Raw genomic sequence first — 20,864 nt, forward strand, 5'->3', positions numbered from 1 at the left:
AGGACAGTCCTTTCCCAGGCATATGGTTGCGAAGCGCATAGCGACTCGGCTAACCATGCGGACTCCAACACAGTAAATTCAAAACAAAGAGACTATTTTTAGAATCTGCAGCAGCTCTCAGAAATCAACCAAATCTGAATAAATATGGTTGCACTAAACTTCTTAAGATTTGGGAAACATTGATCATCAGAGATCTCATCTTACATTCCAGGTCACCTACAACTGCCCATATAGACCGCACCACCTAGATAGGACTTTAGAGTCACCCATGTGGTTGGCTTAGTATTGTGTGGTATTTGTGTATATGTTACTTTTTTTTTTATTATTATTACAGTTTGTTTTTGTTACTTTTTTTATAATCCCTGAAAATGTCTCAGGGACTGACACGAAATATAGGAAGTATTAAATTCTGTTTTTATCCTTTCTGTGTGCTATATACAATCCATTAAACCTCCAACATTATGTCCTCTCAGCACACGGACTCAGAGGAAACAAGATTTAGGTGGCTTGATGTAGTTAGAAGTGCCTTAGAAGACTGAAATATAACAACTGGCAGTATTGAAATGCTGACAAGTGACAGAATAAATAACCTTTTATGTGACCCACACACTCATTAATGCAAACAGTGTAAAGCAGCATTTCCTAAAGTGTGGTCTGATACTCTCTACCCATTCTGATTACTTACTTTTAGCCTGTGCCATATGGGTGAACTGATGCTGATGTCAACAACAACTTGCAGAGCCATATTTATTTAAAGCATCTACTCTCTAAACAGTGCAGCCACTTGAACTCATGCATGGTGATGGATTTATGTAGTTATTTAGATTTAAGTGAATTAATTTAGTTAGTGCTTGCAATTTTACAGGTTATAGCTAGACAAAAAAGGGGGCAACATTAGTGTGAGAAATATTACATTAGTTAGCAGTCTTAGTGTGTTTAACTCTCAAAATATCACTGTTGAAATTAAAGCAGAAAAAAATGGTAAATTCATTTAAACTTGAGTTGCTGGAAAAAGATGACATAATTTGTTTATAAACTGTGTATTTATATATGCAGTATTTTAAGTAGCTGGAAGAGCAATTATTTAGGTTGCTCTTATAGAAATATATAGCATGCAGCATACAAGATATTTTAAAAAAGATGCTGGTGTATCGAACTAAGAGTTTTGTAGCTTGTAACTTGCTAACACAGGCTACCATACACATTGTATGGTAGCCTGTGCTCGCACAGAGTCTGAGACTGGAAACTTGCACATAAAATTATTTTTGTGCGCACATGGGCCAGCTTATGACATGTGAGTGAAATAAATTGCCAACAGGAGTTTGTGTCTAATCTAATATGTTTACTAATTTTAAATTAAGGATTTAATTAGAGATAAGAATTATTGTTAAATTATTGTTATTTTTTCAGGTTCAAAGGCGTGTAGCAACTGCTGGGTTAGGAATGAAAGGCGCTACCTATGGTACTACAGCTGGTGATTCATATAAAGATGCAGTTAAGAAAGCAATGCAAACCCGATATAATGAACTGTCATAAGTGTACATTACAGATTTTTCTAAGGTGTTCCACTGAGCAGAGTTTGTTACTAGTGGTTGTAGATATCTTGTTTTTTTATGCCATTTTTGTACATTTTCCCCCCCTTTGTGTCATAGCATACCATTATCAGCCTATCTTAAAAATAAAATGTCTGTTATCATTTCTATATATTTCTATATATCTGTGTTTGGTATATACATATTATTTACAAAGTAAACTACATAGCAGCATTTATTTTTAAATATTTACTACAATATTTAAGTGCTCAGTTCATACACAAGAAGCTAATCTTGATGAAGTATAGCTGGTGCAAATGTAATCAGTATCACAATATGTAAATTTGTCATTACAAAAATTTTTCCCATTAATACTAATCTTTGGCAGTCAGCATTGTTATAGTGAGAAGTCATTAACATTGATATTGAAACTGATTGCAGCTGGATAAGTAGGTCAGCCTAAGTTAAATTAAGAAATAGTAAATTTTTTAACTTATCATTTATACATAATTTCTATATATTCCTGATTATCAGAGGGTTTGTTTTTCTTCTTTTATTATATAAAACTTGACTGCTGTTATTGGAAATGCTTAAAACAAATATCTACAAACTGCACCAACTGTGAGAAAAACTGATTCTATTAAAACTTAAAGCAAATTATTAAAAAAAAAAGCAGAAAAATAATATTTATCTTTCCATATGTATAATGTAATGAAAGTGGGTAATTGATTAAAATTTACAAATGTATATTTGTTTTTAACATTATTTCTCCTTGTTATCACAACTCTTAACTGCCACATTCATCGAATGATTTCATGATAGAATAACTTAAATCAGAAAATATAGTTTTTCAATTAAGGAGAACCATTCAGACAATGAGGATAGCTTTGGTAGATAGGTGTGTTGTTGTGAGCACATGTCAAAATGGGAATTGATTTTGTGCCTCTGGTACAAATCAAAGGTAGCCTTGTGGAGATGCTGAAGTCAACCTTGAATAACCATTTTGAAGGAATTGGTTGAACAAGAGTAAGTGCTTTCTTTTTTGTTTTATCATTCTTAATAATCCTTGAATTTGTGATACTCGACTTTTGTTAAGGATGTTAAACTCAATGAAATGAGCTGGCATGTAGGTATTGTCTTGTGAGTTGGTTTTCTGTAGACATCTAAAAATGTTAATGTGTTATCTTTCTTAATCTCAAGTGTAAACTTAATCTTGAGGGTGGTGATTATTCAGGACGCATATATGAGTATTAAGAGCATGTTTCCAGACATTAAAATCATTATCCACATATTGCCATTATACATATGGTTTTAGGGTGGTGCCAAGACTTCTCTTCTAATTTCTCCATAAAATGGCAATGGAATATATGGAATATGAGCTAACAATGTGGCCATCACTGTCCATATTTTTACAAGTAAAACTTTTCTTTCCAGGTAAAGAAGGATAGACTGAAGGTAGTGGGAATGTGAACTAACTCCTTTAGTGGAATGTTTGTAAACTTCTCTAGAAAATGAGCTGAGTTCTTTAAAAAGAATTTCAGTGTCCGATGTGCATCTTAAGTAGTAAGGATAAATACTTATAAAATAGATGTGAGAACTTATGCATTCCTCTATTGCAGGGGTCACCAAAGTTATTTGCCCGTCGACCCCTTCAAGAGTTTCTTGACTTGTTATCGACCCCCTATATTTTACTATTACGTAATTATAATAGGACAAGCAAAAAAAGACGCTTATGTGAGTTTTTAGATTGTTTATTTTATAGTTACAATGTTTATTGTATGTATAATATAGTATATATTATTATGTTACTGTTACTACTACTATTACTAGTGATATTAATAAACTACTGGTATTAATATCACTGGTCTTACTACCAGTGCTGCTCCACTCTTCAACATAGAGAAGTTTAGTTTGTGAATGAATAACGATTGAATTATAATATGTATGTTGATGAATTTTAGAACATTAATGCTCACTTGTATGTCGATGTGCAAAAATGAGACTGGGATTGAATACTTGTATCAGTAAATAAGAACCACGCATGTGTTGCAATATCGCTCCCACTGTGCCAGCCGGCAGGAACTACCAACATCCGTTTATCAGTAAATATGTCATTTTGGCCTACTTGATTGGCCTCAGTAACTATTTTCATGACCTTACTCCATCTTACAGGTCCATGAATAGGACCTGTAAGATGGAGGTACTGATCCCACGATTCACTCTTAATTGTGTTGTCATTACTTCCATGTCTTTTGTCATGGAGGTAATCCAAGTTAACCGAATTAAATATTACCCATACAATGATGTCTTATATTTTTTTGTCAACCCCTGAGCCCGAATCGACCCCTAACAATGTCATATCGACCCCTTTGGCGACTACTGCTCTATTGGATGGAGAGGAACATCAGCTTTGTGTATTTTGAACAACACCCCATACAGTCTCAGGTGATGTACCTTGATTTTAGTTGTTTTATGAATTCATCTGAGAAACCAATTGTGCTGGAGATCCCATCATTAGTTTTAATGATGTGATCTCTTCAAGTGTGATCAGAGTGTTTCTTAATAACTGGAAGAGTCTGATAACATAGAGGAGATCCTGGCATCATAATCCATGCTTTTTTTAATATAATTGGAATCCCTCTTATTCACTTTAAGGATGATGATGTAATTGTTATGTAAACCTCTTATGGCATTCCTTTCTAATGCCATAATGTTTTTTGGTAAATGAGCTTTCAACACACAGGGATACAGTGATCAATCTAATGTTCTTAGAGGAGATCTTAGCATCATAATCCATGCTGTTTGATATAACTGTGAATTTCCCTTGCTCAACTTAAGGATAAGGTCACAATTGTCATGTAAACCTCTTAGGACATTTTTGTCTAATGCTGCCTTTGATTAACAAACTTTCGATAGAGGAACTACAGTGATCAAGTGAATTGGCTTAAGCATCGTGCATCTAATAAGCTTTTCGTTCTATAGAGAATAGTCCTAATCTGGTGGTTTGTATTCGAGCTCCTAATAAGGCTATCATGTGAAGACAGAACTAGTTTCTACAGAAACTGACTCTTTACTCAAATCTCTGTGGACTTGAACTGCTGAGATTTCCATACTATTCTTGCAAGCACATTTTGTTTCCTTGGTGTTCTGTACATTTCTTGACTTGGTTGAGTTGGCATCCTTACATTTCTGTTAGATAATGTTGTCTACAGTTCTTAGATGATAACACAATGTTACCAGATGTTGCAAACACATAGGCCACTCATATGGCATCCTGTGATAATACTGTTGAAATGCTATCAAGCTCTGAACTTTTGAAGTCTGTTTACCATATAGAGCAGTATAAGCTGTGTGTGTGTGTGTGTGTGTGTGTGTGTGTGTGTGTGTGTGTGTGTGTGTGTGTGTGTGTGTGTGTGTGTGTGTGTGTGTGTGTGATGACATGAATATACTATACGCAATTGATATGAAGTCATTATCCTCTATGTAGAAGTTGCCAAGTCGTGAATTTACTTCACGCACAAACTTTGCTTACACTTGGATAAAGGATTAAACCGAGAATATAATTTTTTACATCTTTAATTTATAATATAACCAAGTGGAAAAACTTTCAACATCTATCTAATCCAGAGTATTTTCGTAATAATGTGACACGTTTCGGCTACTTGTGACTTTCGCATTACTTCATTACTACATAATTCTGGGTTCTGAATAAAGTTAAAAACCAATGTGGGTAGTGACCCTTTCCTATAATGCATAGTATTATACATGTCTGTTATGATATGTGCTTTGCACATGTCCTTATTGGATACTAAGGCAAGTGATGTAAAGGTACTTCACATGCAAACTTTGTTTGGTTACACTTGGATAATGGATTAAATCAAGAATATAATTTCTTGTCGTCTTTAATTTTATAGTACATGAATTCCAGTGCAGAGGTTCTCATTAAAAAATGTGTTCTCAATACTTAATTCACCATAATGTGGATAAACATTTCTAATTGTTTAGATTTATTTTTATGAGGGGGATCTGAAAAGTTCTCGGGATAACAATGAAAAAACGAATTTATAATTTGAAAATTATTTTTCAACATAATTTCCCTTCGTTCGTAAGACTAATACATTTATTCCAGTGCCATTATTCCGTCCCTGTAGCGGTTCTCAGTAAGATAAGATCTGCAAAATACCTCTCTACAGCTGCAATCATCTCTTGATTCAAAGAAAAACGCTGACCAGCATGGAAGAGTTCTAGTTTTGGAATGAGATAGAAGTCAGAAGGAGCCAAATCTGGGGAATAGAGTGGATGTTCCAACAATTCATAGTGCAGATCCCTTAATTTTTCCCATTGCCAAAACACCTTTGTGGGCCGGTGCATTGTCTGTGACGAAAGATGATTTTTTTCTTCTGCAGACTGGGTCTTTTCTCACGAATTTTTTCGCTAGTCTGGTTAAAAGATCGGAACAATATTCCACGATTTTTCTTCTACCCTTTTCAAGATAATAAACAAATATCCTTTAGCATTCCAAAACACTGGTGCCATGACATTTCCTGCTGATAGAACCGATTTTGTCGGCTTTAGCGCTGAACAGCTGACTTTTGTCCACTGTTTTGACTGCTGTTTGGATTCTGGTGTGTAATGGTGAATCCAAGTCTCATCCATAGTAATAAACTATGGACTCGACACACAAAATCAGTTTTATTCTTGTTAAAACGCTCCAAGCACTTCAGAGGTTTTCATGCGAGTGCGTTTTTGATCTGCTGTAAGCAAACGTGGCACCCACCTTGTGCAAAGCATTTTCATTTGCAGTTCTTCATGCAGAATATATCCTACACGTTCTTTTAAAATGCCTATAGTCACAGCAATTTCATCCACTTTGACTCGCCGGTTATCCAGTCGCTAGTCTGGTTAAAAGATGCACTTGATCAATGATTTCTGGTGTTGTTACACTTTTTGGATGCCCTTCACGTGGATCATCTTCAAGGCTTGTACGGCCACGTTTAAACTCGGCAGTCTATTTCTTAATTGTCGGCAACGAAGGAGAAGAGTGCCCATAAACTTTTATGAATTTCGAATGAATTTCTTTTGGCGTTAACCCTTTTACAAAGAATTTTATTAATTTCAAGGAATACAGACAACACTTTGCTTTAGACAGCTGTATAAAAAAAAAACTACTTGATAGAATGACTTGCAATTTCACATGGATGATTATGATAGATGTACCAACTTAGGAAGAGAAAAAAAAATTTGCCTCGAATCCCGGTCGAAGCCGAGAACTTTTCAGACCACCTTGTAGAAACTTGTAGAAGTTTCGATTGGAGAGCTTATGAGAATACGATCTTCGGCATCGGGATTGCCTTAGCTTGCACTACTAAAAAGACACTACTGTGTAGACGCCTTTTTATTAATTCTGTCGATTAAGGGCAGGGCCGGCCATCTCGGGAGTACGGTGGATGCAATGCACCCGGGCCCCACGATCGAGTGGGCACAGTCGGTACACATTTGCGGAAACGTATTATATTTCGAATGTATTTTTTTTTTTTTTGTTTGTTTTGTTTTCCTGTGCCAAAATCATTTCCAGGTAAGAGGTTTTACAATAGGTTTATTTCGAATCCTTTAATTTTTACCTTTGAAAAATATTTTACTGCCCCAAAAGGTTCCTTGCACCGGCCCCTTTATAGAGAAGGCCAGCCCTGATTAAGAGTTTACTGGTCTGACAGCTGTTTCAAATTGTTAGTTCTAATTGGAGATCAGGTGGAAACCTTAAAATAACAAGAATCCTCATTCAGTACCAAGGCTAGAAACCTTTGGGGCTGTAAAATATTTTGTATAAGTATGTTTTAAGTATATTCGGCTAAGAAATAAGTATGCATTTTAATTTTTCCTATTTATGTTTATTTTATATTGCCAAAATGAATTTTTAAATCTTCCTCGATAAAAATGGAAAAGAAAATTGTTTTTCCTAATTATAATAAATTTTGAGTATAGAGCTGTGATGCTTCGATTTGAAATAAATCAAATTATAAAATGGAAGATATTATGGAAACAATAGTCAAATATAGGAAGAAACGTATAAGTTTCGAAAATTTACTCGAGTTTGTAAGAACATCAGCTTTCTTTCTGGTAAACTTCCGAAAAAAAATTGTACATTTCTTTCGTTTGTTTCCATATTTCACTATGAAATATAGATATATCTGTAATATTGTCTGTGAGAATTTCTTATACATAAGATGCACTGCTTAGAAAGAAGTCAACCGGCAAGGAGAATCATGCCATGTAACGAGTCGCATGTTTCTAGCAGGTATAAATTGGAGGAATATGACGCTCCCAAGTCTCCTAGTGAAATGGATGCGAGAAGGGAACTGATGGAGATTGAAAGAGGCGTTGTGATAGGAAGCCATGTTGCAGGCCTATCTGTTCAGCAAATTGTTGACAAATGAGGCCATCTCAGGTAAACAATTAGTGATGGAAGCACAAGGAGTCAACTGAAAGTGCTACGTGGACGATCCACCACTCAGCGAATGTGACCATAGGGTGCTACGAAAGATAATATATTAAAAGCACCATCCTTCGTCCGGCACGTTGAATGCGGAGTTCCCGGCATCGACTGGAACCCGATCTCCGCAAAGACATTTAGAACCGAGGCTAACAATAGTAGGTTTCTGTGGTAGAACTGCAATGTGCAGTCCCCACATTACCTGAACCAAAATGTATCGTTTTCAGTGGTGCAAAGAGCACGTACACTGGGACATGTAAGCTTGGAAAGCTATGGTATGGAGTGACGATTTACGGCTACACCCTCTACCGAGCAGATGGATGGATGTGGCGGATGCCCGGTAAACATCTCTTACCATCTTGCATAACTTCAACTATGAAATGCGGAGGTGGAGGTGTGATGGTATGGTCCCAGATATCTGTGGTGCAACGAACACTGGACAGTGAAATGTGGTCTACTTTGTGGTATTTCTACAGAACTGACCATCGTCTCTTTCAACAAGATAATACACTTTAACACTTCTGCTGGTGTTACTGCATGATTTGTGGACCTGAGCATCTCCAAACTAGCTTTAACAGAGTCCTAACCTTAACCATATTGAACATCTGTAGGATGATCTGGAGATTTGGGTGAGGTCAAGGGACATCTGCCTCACAACAATCCTGGCCTCATTATCATTAAGAGACCTCCAGGGAGTCCGGAACTCATTGAGGAAGGCCACAATATTCACACCAGCTGTCATACTTGTTCTTGAATTCATTCACGCTAACTTGCATACACTCCAACGGCAATCCATTCCAATCACGCACTACTCTATGAGAGAAAAATCTAGCCTTAACTCCCTTCTTGACAGCATTCTCAACTTCCATATATGCCCTCGCATCCTTTCCCCAACCTATAAAGTGAAAAATTCCATCTACTGAAATTCCATATAACCCTTCAGAAATTCGTAAATCTCAATCATATCACCCATCTTTCCCCTGTGCTAGTGTGCACAGATTTGGTGATAATTATTTGCATGTGTGGATAATTTCTTGGTTTGGAAATGATAGTGACTACTGACGTCAAATATCTCAAAATTTTCTTCTATAAATATTCCGTTGTAGAATAAGAAAAGGAAATCCAGAGAAGATGTTTTTTCATCTCATAATGAATGTCATCAGGTTTATTGCACTGGCATGAGTTTAGTTCCCTCTAAAGAAAGGCTTATGCACTAGCATATTTGTAAAAAGTTTGGCTGCTGTTTCTTTTGTTGTTCTTTCGATATTAAAGATTCGCGAGGATGTGAAGCTGTTGCTGAGATTCTAGTAAAATTTTCTTCTTTCCGTCTGCAGTGGTTTTGGCTTCAGCAACTGACATCCGTTGTTTCAAGATTTGTTTTGATATAGCATATAATTTGTTCTATAATTTATGGAGATTGGTATGACACTGGTTAAGTGCATAAGAGGATGGCTGCTGGACAGATATCAAAAAGTAGTATATGGAGGAACTGAATCGAGGCGAAAACAGGACTTGTGGTGTTCTATTTTCGAATCCACAAGGTTCGTGCTGGGACCATTGCTGTTTAATTTGTTCATAAATCATATAGGAAATAACCTGAAAGGAAATATACAGTTGTTTGCTGATGATGCGAAATTAGGTAGAGTAATATTAATCAAGGCGATGTGGAGTGCTTCCAGGACGATTTACGAGGGTGATCTGAAAAGTTATCGAAATAACAATGAAAAAACTAATTTATAATTTCAAAATTATTTTTTATTTTTCAACGTAATCTCCCTTAAGACTAATGCATTTATTCCAGCGCCATTATCCATTCCTTGTTGTGGTTCTCAGTAAGATCTGCAAAACATCCCTCTACAGCTGCAATCACCTCTTGATTCGAAGAAAAACACTGACCAACGAGGAAGAGTTTTTTTGCTTTGGGAAGAGTTAGAAGTCAGAGGGATCCAAATCTGTGGAATAGAGTGGATGTTCCAACAATTCATAGTGCAGATCCTTTAATTTTCAATTTGCCAAAACACCTTGGTGGGCAGGTGCATTTTCTGCGAAGAAAGATGATTTTTTTTCTTCTGCAAATCGGATCGTTTCTGAAGAAATTTTTCGTCTAGTCTGGTTAAAAGATCGGAACAATATATTCGAGGTTTTTGTTGTACCCTTTTCAAGATAATAAACAAAAGGCCTTTAGCATCCGAAAACACCGATGCCATGACCTTTCCTGCTGATGGAACCGACTTCGTCGTCTTTGGCGCTGAACAACCAGCTTTTGTCCGCTCTTTTGACTGCTGTTTGAATTCTGATAACGGTGAATCCAAGTCTCATCCATAGTAATAAATCGACGCACAAAATCAGTTTTATTCTGGTTAAAACGCTCAACTGGTACGGTCACGTATAATTAGATCTCACTTAAGACTAATACATTTATTCCAGCAAAATTAGGTAGAGTAATAGTTAATCAAGGTGATGTGGAGAGCTTCAAGGACAAATTACGAGGGTGGTCTGAAAACTTCTCGGCCTCGACCATAGATGGCAATACTATCGACAAGATTTTTTTTTCTAAGTTGGTACATCTATCGTAAGCGGCCATGTGAAATTGCAAGCCATTCTATCAAGTAGTTTGTTTTATACAGCTGTTTGAAGCAAAAGCGTTCTCTGTATCACTTGAAACGGATAAAATTGAGTAGCGGTTATAAAATTCTTTGTAAAAGGTTTAACGCCAAAAGAAATTCATTCGAAGTTCATAAAAGTTTATGGCCACTCTTCTCCTTCGTTGTTGACAATTAAGAAATGGGCTGCCGAGTTTAAACGTGGCCTTACCAGCCTTGAAGATGATCCATGTGAAGGACGTCGAAAAAGTAACAACACCAGAAATTATTGATCAAGTGATGATATGGTATTGGATAATAGGCAAGTCCAAGTGCGTGATATTGCTGAGACTATAGGCATTTCAGAAGAACCTGTAGGATATATTTTGCATGAAGAATTGGAAATGAAAAAGCTTTGCACAAGTTGGGTGCTGCGCAAAGCATCCAATTTGTGAAAAGCTCACAGCAGATCAAAAACGCACTTGCCTGAAAATCTCTGAACGGTGCTTGGACGTTTTAACAAGAATAAAACTAATTTTGTGCGTCGATTTATTACTATAGATGAGACTTGGATTCACCGTTACACACCAGAATCAAAACAGAGTACAAAAGTCGGTTGTTCAGCTCCAAAGAAAACAAAGTCGGTTCCATTCAATTCAACTAGACGAATCAACAGCAGGAAAGTCATGGCATCGGTGTTTGGGGATGCTAAAGGCATTTTGTTTATTATCTTCGTTCGCTTCTTTTATTTTGTTGAAGCGAATTGTCGTCTGTCAGCACTATTCTGGTGTTTATTCCTTACGATATTCTTCTTAGGTAAGCGACCAGTGATGTTTTTATTTTAACTGTGCATAGTGTGATATTTAATGGCATCGAAGTGCTTGTGTTTGATAACTCATTTCTTGTTTGGTTTTAAGAGTCGAATAAAATAAACACACAATGAGTGAGAAAATGCAACCAAGGATCTTGCATTTCTTTGGTAATACTTCGCATAATCGTCAGTTGATCAATGAATCAGAGCCTCCACAACCCCCGCTAGGTACCATCAGGAAGGACATTACAACTGGAGGTGGAGAGAAGAAAAAGTTAAAGGTTTCACGAAAATGTGATGGGGACTACTTAAAGTTTGGATTTATTGAAGAACCTGGAAGTGAACTGGTCCACGACCGCTTCGTGTCGTGTGTTCTGAGATGATGCCATGAAACCTTCAAAACTTGCCAGGCACTTGCTGTCAAAACACTCAGATTTAGCTAAGAAGCCAGTTGAATATTTTCAAAGGATGCTTGAAAGTAGGCAAAAGCAAATAAGTTCATTAGCAAAAATGACTGTTGAAGAGTAAAGCTCTTCAAATCGCGAAAAGTAAAAAGCCGTATACGATATTGGAGAATTAATTAAGCCTTGCTTGTTACATGCCTGTGAAGAGGTTTTCAGGAAACAGGCTGTCCAGAGACTGAAAGTAATTCCTATGTACTGTGAAGTGCAGAATCGAAGATATTGAAAACCAAGTGATAGAAATGGTGAAAAATTCAACGTTTTATTCAATTCAACTCGACGCATCAACAGATAACTAAAAAGGCAGTTCTTTGTTTTGTGAGGCCTGAGTGTCATGGAGAGCTAAAGGAAGAACTCCTCTGTTCGCTCAACTTGCCATGTAGAACAACCGGCTCTGAGATTTTCGATGCATTTAATGGTTATTTACTGAGACACGGTATTGAATGGAAGAAATGGGTTGGGATATGCACAGATGGTGGCGCAAGCATGACCAGACATCTTTCAGAAGTTGATACAAAAGTAAAAGATGTTGGACACCCACACACCTTGTTTACTCATTGCATTTTACATCGTGAGCAACTTGCAGCAAAAAGAATATCTCCAGAACTGCACGAAGTACTCTCCGATGTAATTAAAAATGCAATTTTAATTACATCCGATGAAATTCTGCACAAAGCGCTCAATTCTCGAATATTTGAGGTACTTTGTGAAGAAATGGGCTCTCAATATACTTGTCTCCTTCACGCTGAGGCGAGATGGCTGTCGAGAGGCAAAATACTAACACGATTGTTCGACATGAGCAAGAAGTGAAGTTATTTTTCCAGCAACAAAATAAATCGAAATTTCTAGATCTCTTGTCCGACGATGATTGGCTAGCCAAGCTTGCATATCTGGCAGATATTTTTTCACTGTTAACTGAGCTAAGCACGTCCTTGCAAGGACAGCTTACGGACGTGTTCACACTGCGAGGTAAAATGAATGCATTTCAAAAGAATATATTGCTGTGGCAAATGCGGTTGGCTGAAGATCTGCAAATGTTCCCCAATCTTGATGAGTATATGAAAGAAGAGGATGTCAACCGACAGGTAATAACCATTGTTCGACAGCACTTATGGTCGCTCACAGAATCTTTTGCCCATTATTACTCAAAGGAAGTGGGTCACAGACATGGCAATACGTGGATAATGGACCCATTTTCGGCGAAAATTGAAGATAACAATTTGAACATGAAAGAAAAAGAAAGCCTAATTGATCTATCATCCGACGACTGTCTCAAAGCTAACTTTCACTCGTCCTCATCAAGAAATCATTTTTGGCTCTCCATAAAAAGTGAATACCCAGTGCTGAGTGAAAAAAGCCATCAAAATTTTGATTCCATTTGCAACGACCTGTTTGTGTGAAAAGACATTCTCATCTGTTATGGATTATAAACAAATACCGCTATCGGCTTGAAATAGAAACGGCTCTCCATGTTGCAGTGACATCATTGGAGCCAAGAATCCATAAACTTATTTCAAACGAGCAGCAACATATATCACACTAATGATTTTGTTATAATTAAACAAGTGCATTTCATATTAATAAAATGCAACTTTTATGATCATTATTTTATACATTTGTACCTTTTCAAAAAAATTCATGTTTGTGGTCCGTGAGGTCCAAAAGATTGGCGACCGCTGCTTTATTTCAGTGCTCTGTCCTTTAGATTTTTTTTCTTCTAAAATGGCCATTTTGTCCTTTATTTTGTGAATTGAAATAGTAAATTGAATATTGATGCCAACATATTTAAAGATTTAATTCATAAATTTTACCAAACCTGTATTGATTATTTAATTAACTGGGACAGCTCTTTCGTTGAAATGGAAGTGTTTGAATGGGGTTCAACTACGAGAAATCTCTCTGTGGGCGAAGATCGAGAAAAGTGTTTTGTTCACTTCCAGTCACTGGAACTTAAATATAAATGACGGTGAACTATTTGATGAAGTTTTATGTATTAAAAGGTATGTCACCAGTGAAAAGATCGAAGTATGGTGACAAAATGAAGAGTCCTGCCAACGTAGATGGGTTGAAAATTTTAAATATTTCGCAGATAAACATGTATCTTTTAAAACCATTTTAAAAATCGTTGAATTTTGCTTGTCTTTCTGGATCTAATGCCCACACTGAACGAATATTTTCATTATTGAACAATATGTGGACCAATGAAGAAACCCAATTAAAAATCGAAACATTGAAAGCATGCATTTATACCACACGGAACATGAATCGTATAGTTTTATGAATTTTTAAAACACCAAAAAATGCTATGTATATGCTTATATTTTATAAGCATATACATAGCATTTTTATAAAATTTATACATAGTTTTTATAAAATTTTAGTTTTAGTGAAACAAAGAAACGCAACCTGATTTAAAAAAAAAATCAGCTAACACCTTTTTATTCCCGTATACGGGGAGTAGGCGAGGCCATTTAGCCCTATCTAACTTTTGGAGACTGAGTGGGCAGTTCAATCTCCACTGGTACCAATCAGAGATAGATGGCCCAAGGATATCACTAATTAAGCAGTACACAGTGAAGAGAGACGGTTCAAATGTGCCGCCATCTCGTGGTCCCTAACCCTAACACAATATATTTAATGTCTGAAAAATAATGTGGGTTCTACGGTCGATTTTCTTGAGTTTACGGGACGAAAAACCCGCTTGCCCGTGCCAGAGACTAACTCGGGAACCGGTCGAAAAAAGGCTTAGAAAAATTTCCTCTAGTCGGCGACTAGACTCGAAACCAAGTCTTCCTTCGTGCGGCCAAGCGCCATGGTGTGCAAACGCCACATCCACTGAGCTACACAGGCTCATAAACGCAACCTGTTTCATTATTATTATGAAACAATTTCTGATTTTGTAAGTGGTGGTTTAAAAGTTCACATGGCATATTTCGGTAATTGGACCACATTTTTTTAAATAAGCTAAATAAAACACAACGAATTAATAAAAGACCCGACAAGTTTCGTAAGTCGTTTGACTTACATCTTCAGGGATAAAAGGTAACTTAAATTTTAAAACACAAAGAAATCATTAGTATTTGGTCCGAGGTCCAAATGTGGTCCAATCACCGGAATATGCCATGTGAATTTCTGATTTGTCCTTTATTTTCTCCAAAAAAATATGGTCACGGTAAGCATAGGGCCTCAACAATGGATCTCCACCTGACTCCTTTTTAAACAAAGGGATTGGTTTTTTCTCCTAGAGAAGAGAACACGGAAGAAAGAAAGAACCTTCACCAACACTTCTTTTAAGTAATATGGAGTGTTGTTAAAGGCTGCTGAATAGCCTTGTGACATTGTTTCTACTTCCTGAATTAGATTATTAGTTGACTGTGAAATTCACTTTCAAAATATGGCTGCTAGGATTTAGGATAATGAGATGGCAGCAGTTATCTGCTATACTCTTTTTCCCAATGCCTTTAAAATCGATAGGATATTCTTAGGCTAAGCCAGACTTGTTGGCTTGGTGGTTAGAGTATCCACTCTCCAGTCAAAAGGCTGTGGATTTGAATCCCACCTAGAGAATAAATGTTTGTGATTTCTTTTACCTTCAGATATTCATTCATACAATACACACTAGCTGGCTTAATAAAATGTATGTACTTTCACTGCAGCAATCCTACAGGCATATTTTCTACAAGAATACAATAGCAAAGGGAATTTTGAACAATTCTTCCTGTTGGCGGTTTAGTTTATTGGCACAAGAACAGCAACACATAAAGAAAAGTTGTAAACAATATGCATGTATAGAAACCAAGCCAAGTAATGCACTATATTCATATAAATAAAATTACAGCAAAGGTTCCAGTGCGGGAGATGTATAGAAATGTGAAGACAAGTATTCGGACCTGTCTGGGACAGACGGAAAGTTTTCAAGTAACAGTTGGCTTGCATCAAGGGTCAGCATTAAGTCCGTTTCTGTTTAATATTGTGATGGAGGTGGTGACGGAGGAGGTGAGAGATGCGCTTTGGACAATGTTGTATGCAGATGACAGCTTGCTGTGTGCAGATTCAAGAGAAGAAGCGGGAACTAAACTGGAAAGATGGAGAAAAGTACTGGAAGAGAGAGGTATGAGACTGAGCAGAAATAAGACAGTATATGTGTTGCACAGTGGGAGGCGGCGGCCAGGAAACAGATCTGGAGCTGGAAGGAAATGTCATCAGGAAGGTGAGGGACTTGAGATACTTAGGTTCAACAGTGGAAGAAGATGGAGGGGCTGAGAAGTGGGATGCAGGATACAAGCAGGTTGGAGGAACTGGAGGGAGATGGCTGAAGTGTTATGCGATAAGAGGGTGCCAATCAACCTGAAAGGCAAAATCTATAGGACAGTAGTGAGGCCAGCTATGAAATATGCTATAGAAACTGTGGCCCTGAGGAAAAATAATATCAGCAGGATGGAAGTAGCAGAGATGAGAATGATTAGGTGGATGTGCAGCGTGACCAGAAAGGATCATCTGAGAAACGACTATGTGAGGGGAACAGTGAAAGTTACGAACTTAGGAGCGAAGATACAGGAAGCAAGGTTGAGATGGTTTAGTCATGTGATGAGGAGGGAGGACGAATATGTGGGAAGAAGGGTCATGCAGATGGATGTGCAAGGAAGGAGGAAGCGTGGGTGGCCAAAGAACAGATGAAGGGAACTGGTAGAAGAGGACTTGAGGACGAAGAACTTGGATGTGGTGACAGCCCAAGACAGCAGGATGTGGAGGAGACTCATCATCAACAGTGACCCCACTTAAGTGGGAGAAGCTACAGAAGAAGACAGCAAAGGTTCCAGCAGTTAAATACTCAAAAAAAATTAGTAAACAATATGCATGCACAAAAACGTCAAGGTTATCATAGATACACTTCGCATCTATGATAAAATTGTAATACCATTGATATTACAATGAAATATATGATGGATACGAAGCGTATTTGATCCATAATGGCCGGTTAAGTTTCACAATGCAGTAACTACATATAAATAAAATTACTGCAAACGTTGCAGCAATACATAAGGTTAATTCTTCCTGTAGGCATGTAATCAGAACCTGAACTTTTGGGGGGCAGATGTCCCTTGACCTCACTCGATGCATCAGTTCATCCCAGATGTTCCCTAGGGTTGAGATCAGGGCACAGTGTAGGCCACTCAAGTATGGCAACGTTTATGTCCACAAAACAGTCAGTTACAGCAGCAGCTTTATGATACTGTGCATTATCTTGCTGAAAGAGACAATGGTCAGTTCCATAGAAACACAACAAAGTAGGAAGCATTGCATTGTCCAGATACCTCTTAGCATTCAATGTAGCTAAGATCACACAGGGTCGAGGCCAAACCAGGAAAAACAGAATCATACCATCGCACCGCCATTTTCGAATTTTATAGTTGGGGATTATACACTCTGGTAAGAGATGTTCACAAGGCATCTTCCACACCTACAGCTGTCTATCTGCTTGGTAGGTGTAGCTTAATTGGATATGGAAGCTTTCTAAGCTTCCAAGTTTAACTGTACATGCTCTTCGAACAACTGAAGACGCTGCATGTTGGTTCAGTTAACGTACGTTATTGCATATTTTAATCCTATAATGGAAACCCGTGTTGTTAGCCTCGGTTCTGAACGTTTTTGTGCAAATTCATGTTCTAGTCGATGCCCGAAATTTTGCATTCAATGTGTTGGCCAACGAATTCTGGTTTGTACATATCCTTCATAGCAACCTATGGTCACATTTAGTGAGTTGTTCACTATGGTAGCACTTGCAGTTGACTCCCTGCACTTCCAGCTCAATATGGTATTACTGATTGTTCTGGGATTCCCCAATTTGCTGAACAAATAGGCCATGCAAACATGGCATCCTATCACAATGCCTCTTTCAAACTCCATGAGTTCCCTTCTCACAGCTATTTCACCTGGATCCACTTGCACCGACTTTGGAGCATCATATTCCTCCAATTTATACCAGCTGCAAACATGATTCGTTATATGGCACGATGCACTTTGCACATTGGGGTGTCCTTTGATTTCTTTTCAAGTTGCGTATATATACTCTCTCATTATATAGTAGGTCACCTTTGGAGTAGACCCAACTCTCTTGCATTTAGAGAGGCCTTCACTCAGCAGTGGGGAAGAAATAGACTGAATACCACAAACTAACGTGACTACCTAAATAGTTCATTACTCTTTTTCTATTTACACAGTATAGCCCCCCCCCCAAAAAAAACAGCACTGAATAACTACAATATACGGAGAAAATGGGTTTATTAATAAAGAAATATGTTTACACATATGTACATCGACAACTATCGGTGGAATCTTAATTGAATAAATATATATATATATATTATGGAGAAAATGGGTTTATTAATAAAGAAATATGTTTACACATATGTACATCCACAACTATCGGTGGAATCTTAATTGAATAAAGCATTAACGATGTTAGATCATGTGCTTAAATGGGCACCTTGTCTTTCAAAGCAAATTTTGTATTGCATGCAAAGGTTCTCTGTCATCTTGGAGAACAAGGCTTTGGACATAGATAACTTTATTCATCAAGGTTTGAAGGCAGGTCTTGGTGGAATACCCATTTCTTCAACATACCCGAAACAATGTCCAGTGATGTGAGATCAGGAGAACGTGAAGGGTATGGGAATTGTGTGAACCTCAAAATGAGCATCCATAGCATGTTCCTTAAAAAAAAAAAAAAAAAAAAAGCATTACGAGTTGAAGTTTCTTTGATCGTAATCTAATTGAAGTGTTTTGCTTCTGTAAGCTTCTTAATACGACTGATGTGCCTACCTGTTTAAAGTTCATTCCAAGGCAGGCTGGCTCCATAGTTTATACCATTCATTCAGTAAATGAGCCAACGAGCGTCTTTTCCTATTTTTTTTTTTTAAATTAATCATGATTGTCCACGATTAAAGCATCGAAACGTAAGGAGGAACGTCCTGGCCTAATTATTATATTCAACAAGAAATGCACATTGATAAATACGACACGTTCTTTGTGCAGATTAAATGCAAAAGGTTATGAAGGAATAAAGCGCTCTGCAAGTGTAATATGATAGGTTACCGTCCTGTTGGAATACCGGTGTACATAATGAAATTTTTTTTTGCACGAAACATTCCATGGAAATCCTGGGTGAACAGAACCGACACATTATTAATGTAGCATTCGGTATTCAAGGTCATGGTCACACCACCCTCTTCAATGAAGTAAGGCCCAATCATGTCAAAGCTGGAAACTGCACACCATGTGTAGACCTCCTCGCTGTGGTTTCTCTTGAACAAATTCAGGTCTCAAGAAACCTGTAGGACATTATGGAGGGACAGATCTTCATAGACATTGGCCAGCATGCATGTACAGTATTCCTGCCATGCAGTGTAATCTGTTGCAGTTAAACACTAACCTACCTAAATGATGTATGAAAGGGCACCTATCTCCTTAAGGATTCTCTGTAGTGACCACCTCAGCATCCAAGTTTTACCATTGTTTGATGACTGTGCTAGTCTCCGAAACACATTATTTTCCCGAGATTCTCATGCGTTAACAGTTCGTGGTCTTTCCAAACGATCCCTGCATTGCAACAGAATACTCCTAGTACATTGGAACCTCTTGATTAAGGCAATGATGACACTATTGCTTGGACCACACTTACATAAACAACAATCAAACTGCTCACGGACATGTCATGTTTCGACCATTTGCTCCGTATGAACAAAAATAATGCTCAACAGTAAATGCCTTTTCTTCCGATGCCAACACCAATGCTACAGTTAAATGTAATGGCATAGATTCCACGTGCTCTTCTATTAAAGTGCATGCAGTCGAACAGCATGGTGCGTACTGAAGGATGTGTCAAAGTGCAGCACTGTTTTTCGCCATACTGCAGAAAACCCAAACATACATGAAGATGTTTATATGAGCAATCATATCACCTCCTTTTTCAATAGTATGGCTTCCTCAAAGCACTTACAGACAAGGGCTATTTGTTCAAATGATACAATAATTGAAAATTAGCTCAGGTTACCTTCCCAACATTTAGTCAATGGCTACAACCCTTATAAAATATTACCTACATGATCCCCCTTCCAATCCCTCCTGAAATCAACACCCAAGCTCACAGCAAAACCATCCTGCCCCTTATAGAGTACAACAGAAAAGATAGCTGAAGTTCTCAAAAAACATATTCATGTTCTCTGAAGGATCATCTTCATCTTGCACCTTATCAGTGTGTAAAGTTTCTTGTGCCTGCAGCTTGGCTAACTTTGGGCAGACTACATCAGCTGACATCCATCTTGAAGATCAAAAATGACATCTGTATGGCAAATCAGGACTGGCATATCATGTTTTGATGGCTACTCATCACACATGATCGAAAGAATATATCTTTGCTAAATAGAATACTCTACTCTTATATTTTGCATTTCTGTTAAAAAAAAAACCCACTCAAATTTCATAAGATAGAAACAGCAGTCTTCAAGATGGTTGATTAGTTAACCTTGATCATCAGAACAGTTAATGAAACAATTCTTTTCTTACATCCATTCCATTCAGCTTAGATAACATGATACAATATACATGTAGGGTCCAAATTCATCTCGTCTTCATGACAATCAATATGCAAAGAACAAGCAAATTCTTATTAATATATCAGACTTCTATTTCCCTTAGGTGCTGTTCACTAGTTCTGCCAACACATTTTTCGTGAAATATGATAGTTTTTTTTTTACAAGAGTTTATGAGAGATGAGAATGTTTTCTTTTAAACAGCGCATGTACAATGAAATACAAAATTTTTAAAACTAATTTTAATAATTAGTTTTAAATTAGTAGAATCTGCTTATTGTGATCGCGGATAATATTATCAATCGGCTATGTTATCAAATTCAGTCAGTCCCAAAACGCACCATTTAAAATGAATTAAAAATAATCAGTCTATTATAATTAAAGTTCCGGTTATTGT

At 37.3% G+C, this 20,864-nt stretch overlaps 2 protein-coding genes across 4 annotated transcripts in view; both read left to right on the top strand.

Annotated features, from left to right (window-relative positions):
• The window catches only part of LOC150101823 (RNA-binding protein 5-like), a 455,027-nt gene extending 453,325 nt beyond the window's left edge, over positions 1-1,702 (top strand). For 2 of the 3 annotated variants that reach the window (XM_090400660.1, XM_090400661.1), the window contains exon 24: positions 1,411-1,702. In XM_090400660.1, the coding sequence (XP_090256786.1) occupies positions 1,411-1,536 (126 nt within the window). In that variant the 3' untranslated portion in view covers positions 1,537-1,702. The remainder of the gene's footprint in view (positions 1-1,410) is intronic. The other variant, XR_016549043.1, reaches the window with a different exon arrangement.
• Positions 1,703-12,631: 10,929 nt separating this feature from the next.
• Positions 12,632-13,276, top strand: LOC150101825 (protein ZBED11-like). Its single transcript, XM_090399913.1, has one exon. It carries the CDS (start codon positions 12,632-12,634, stop codon positions 13,274-13,276), a length of 645 nt encoding a protein of 214 aa, XP_090256039.1.
• The last annotated feature ends 7,588 nt before the right edge of the window (positions 13,277-20,864 follow it).

Source organism: Typopeltis vanoorti, chromosome 11 (assembly GCF_054136105.1).
Source record: "Typopeltis vanoorti isolate ZY-2024b chromosome 11, IOZ_Tvanoo_1.0, whole genome shotgun sequence".
Taxonomy (NCBI): Eukaryota; Metazoa; Arthropoda; class Arachnida; order Uropygi; family Thelyphonidae; genus Typopeltis; species Typopeltis vanoorti.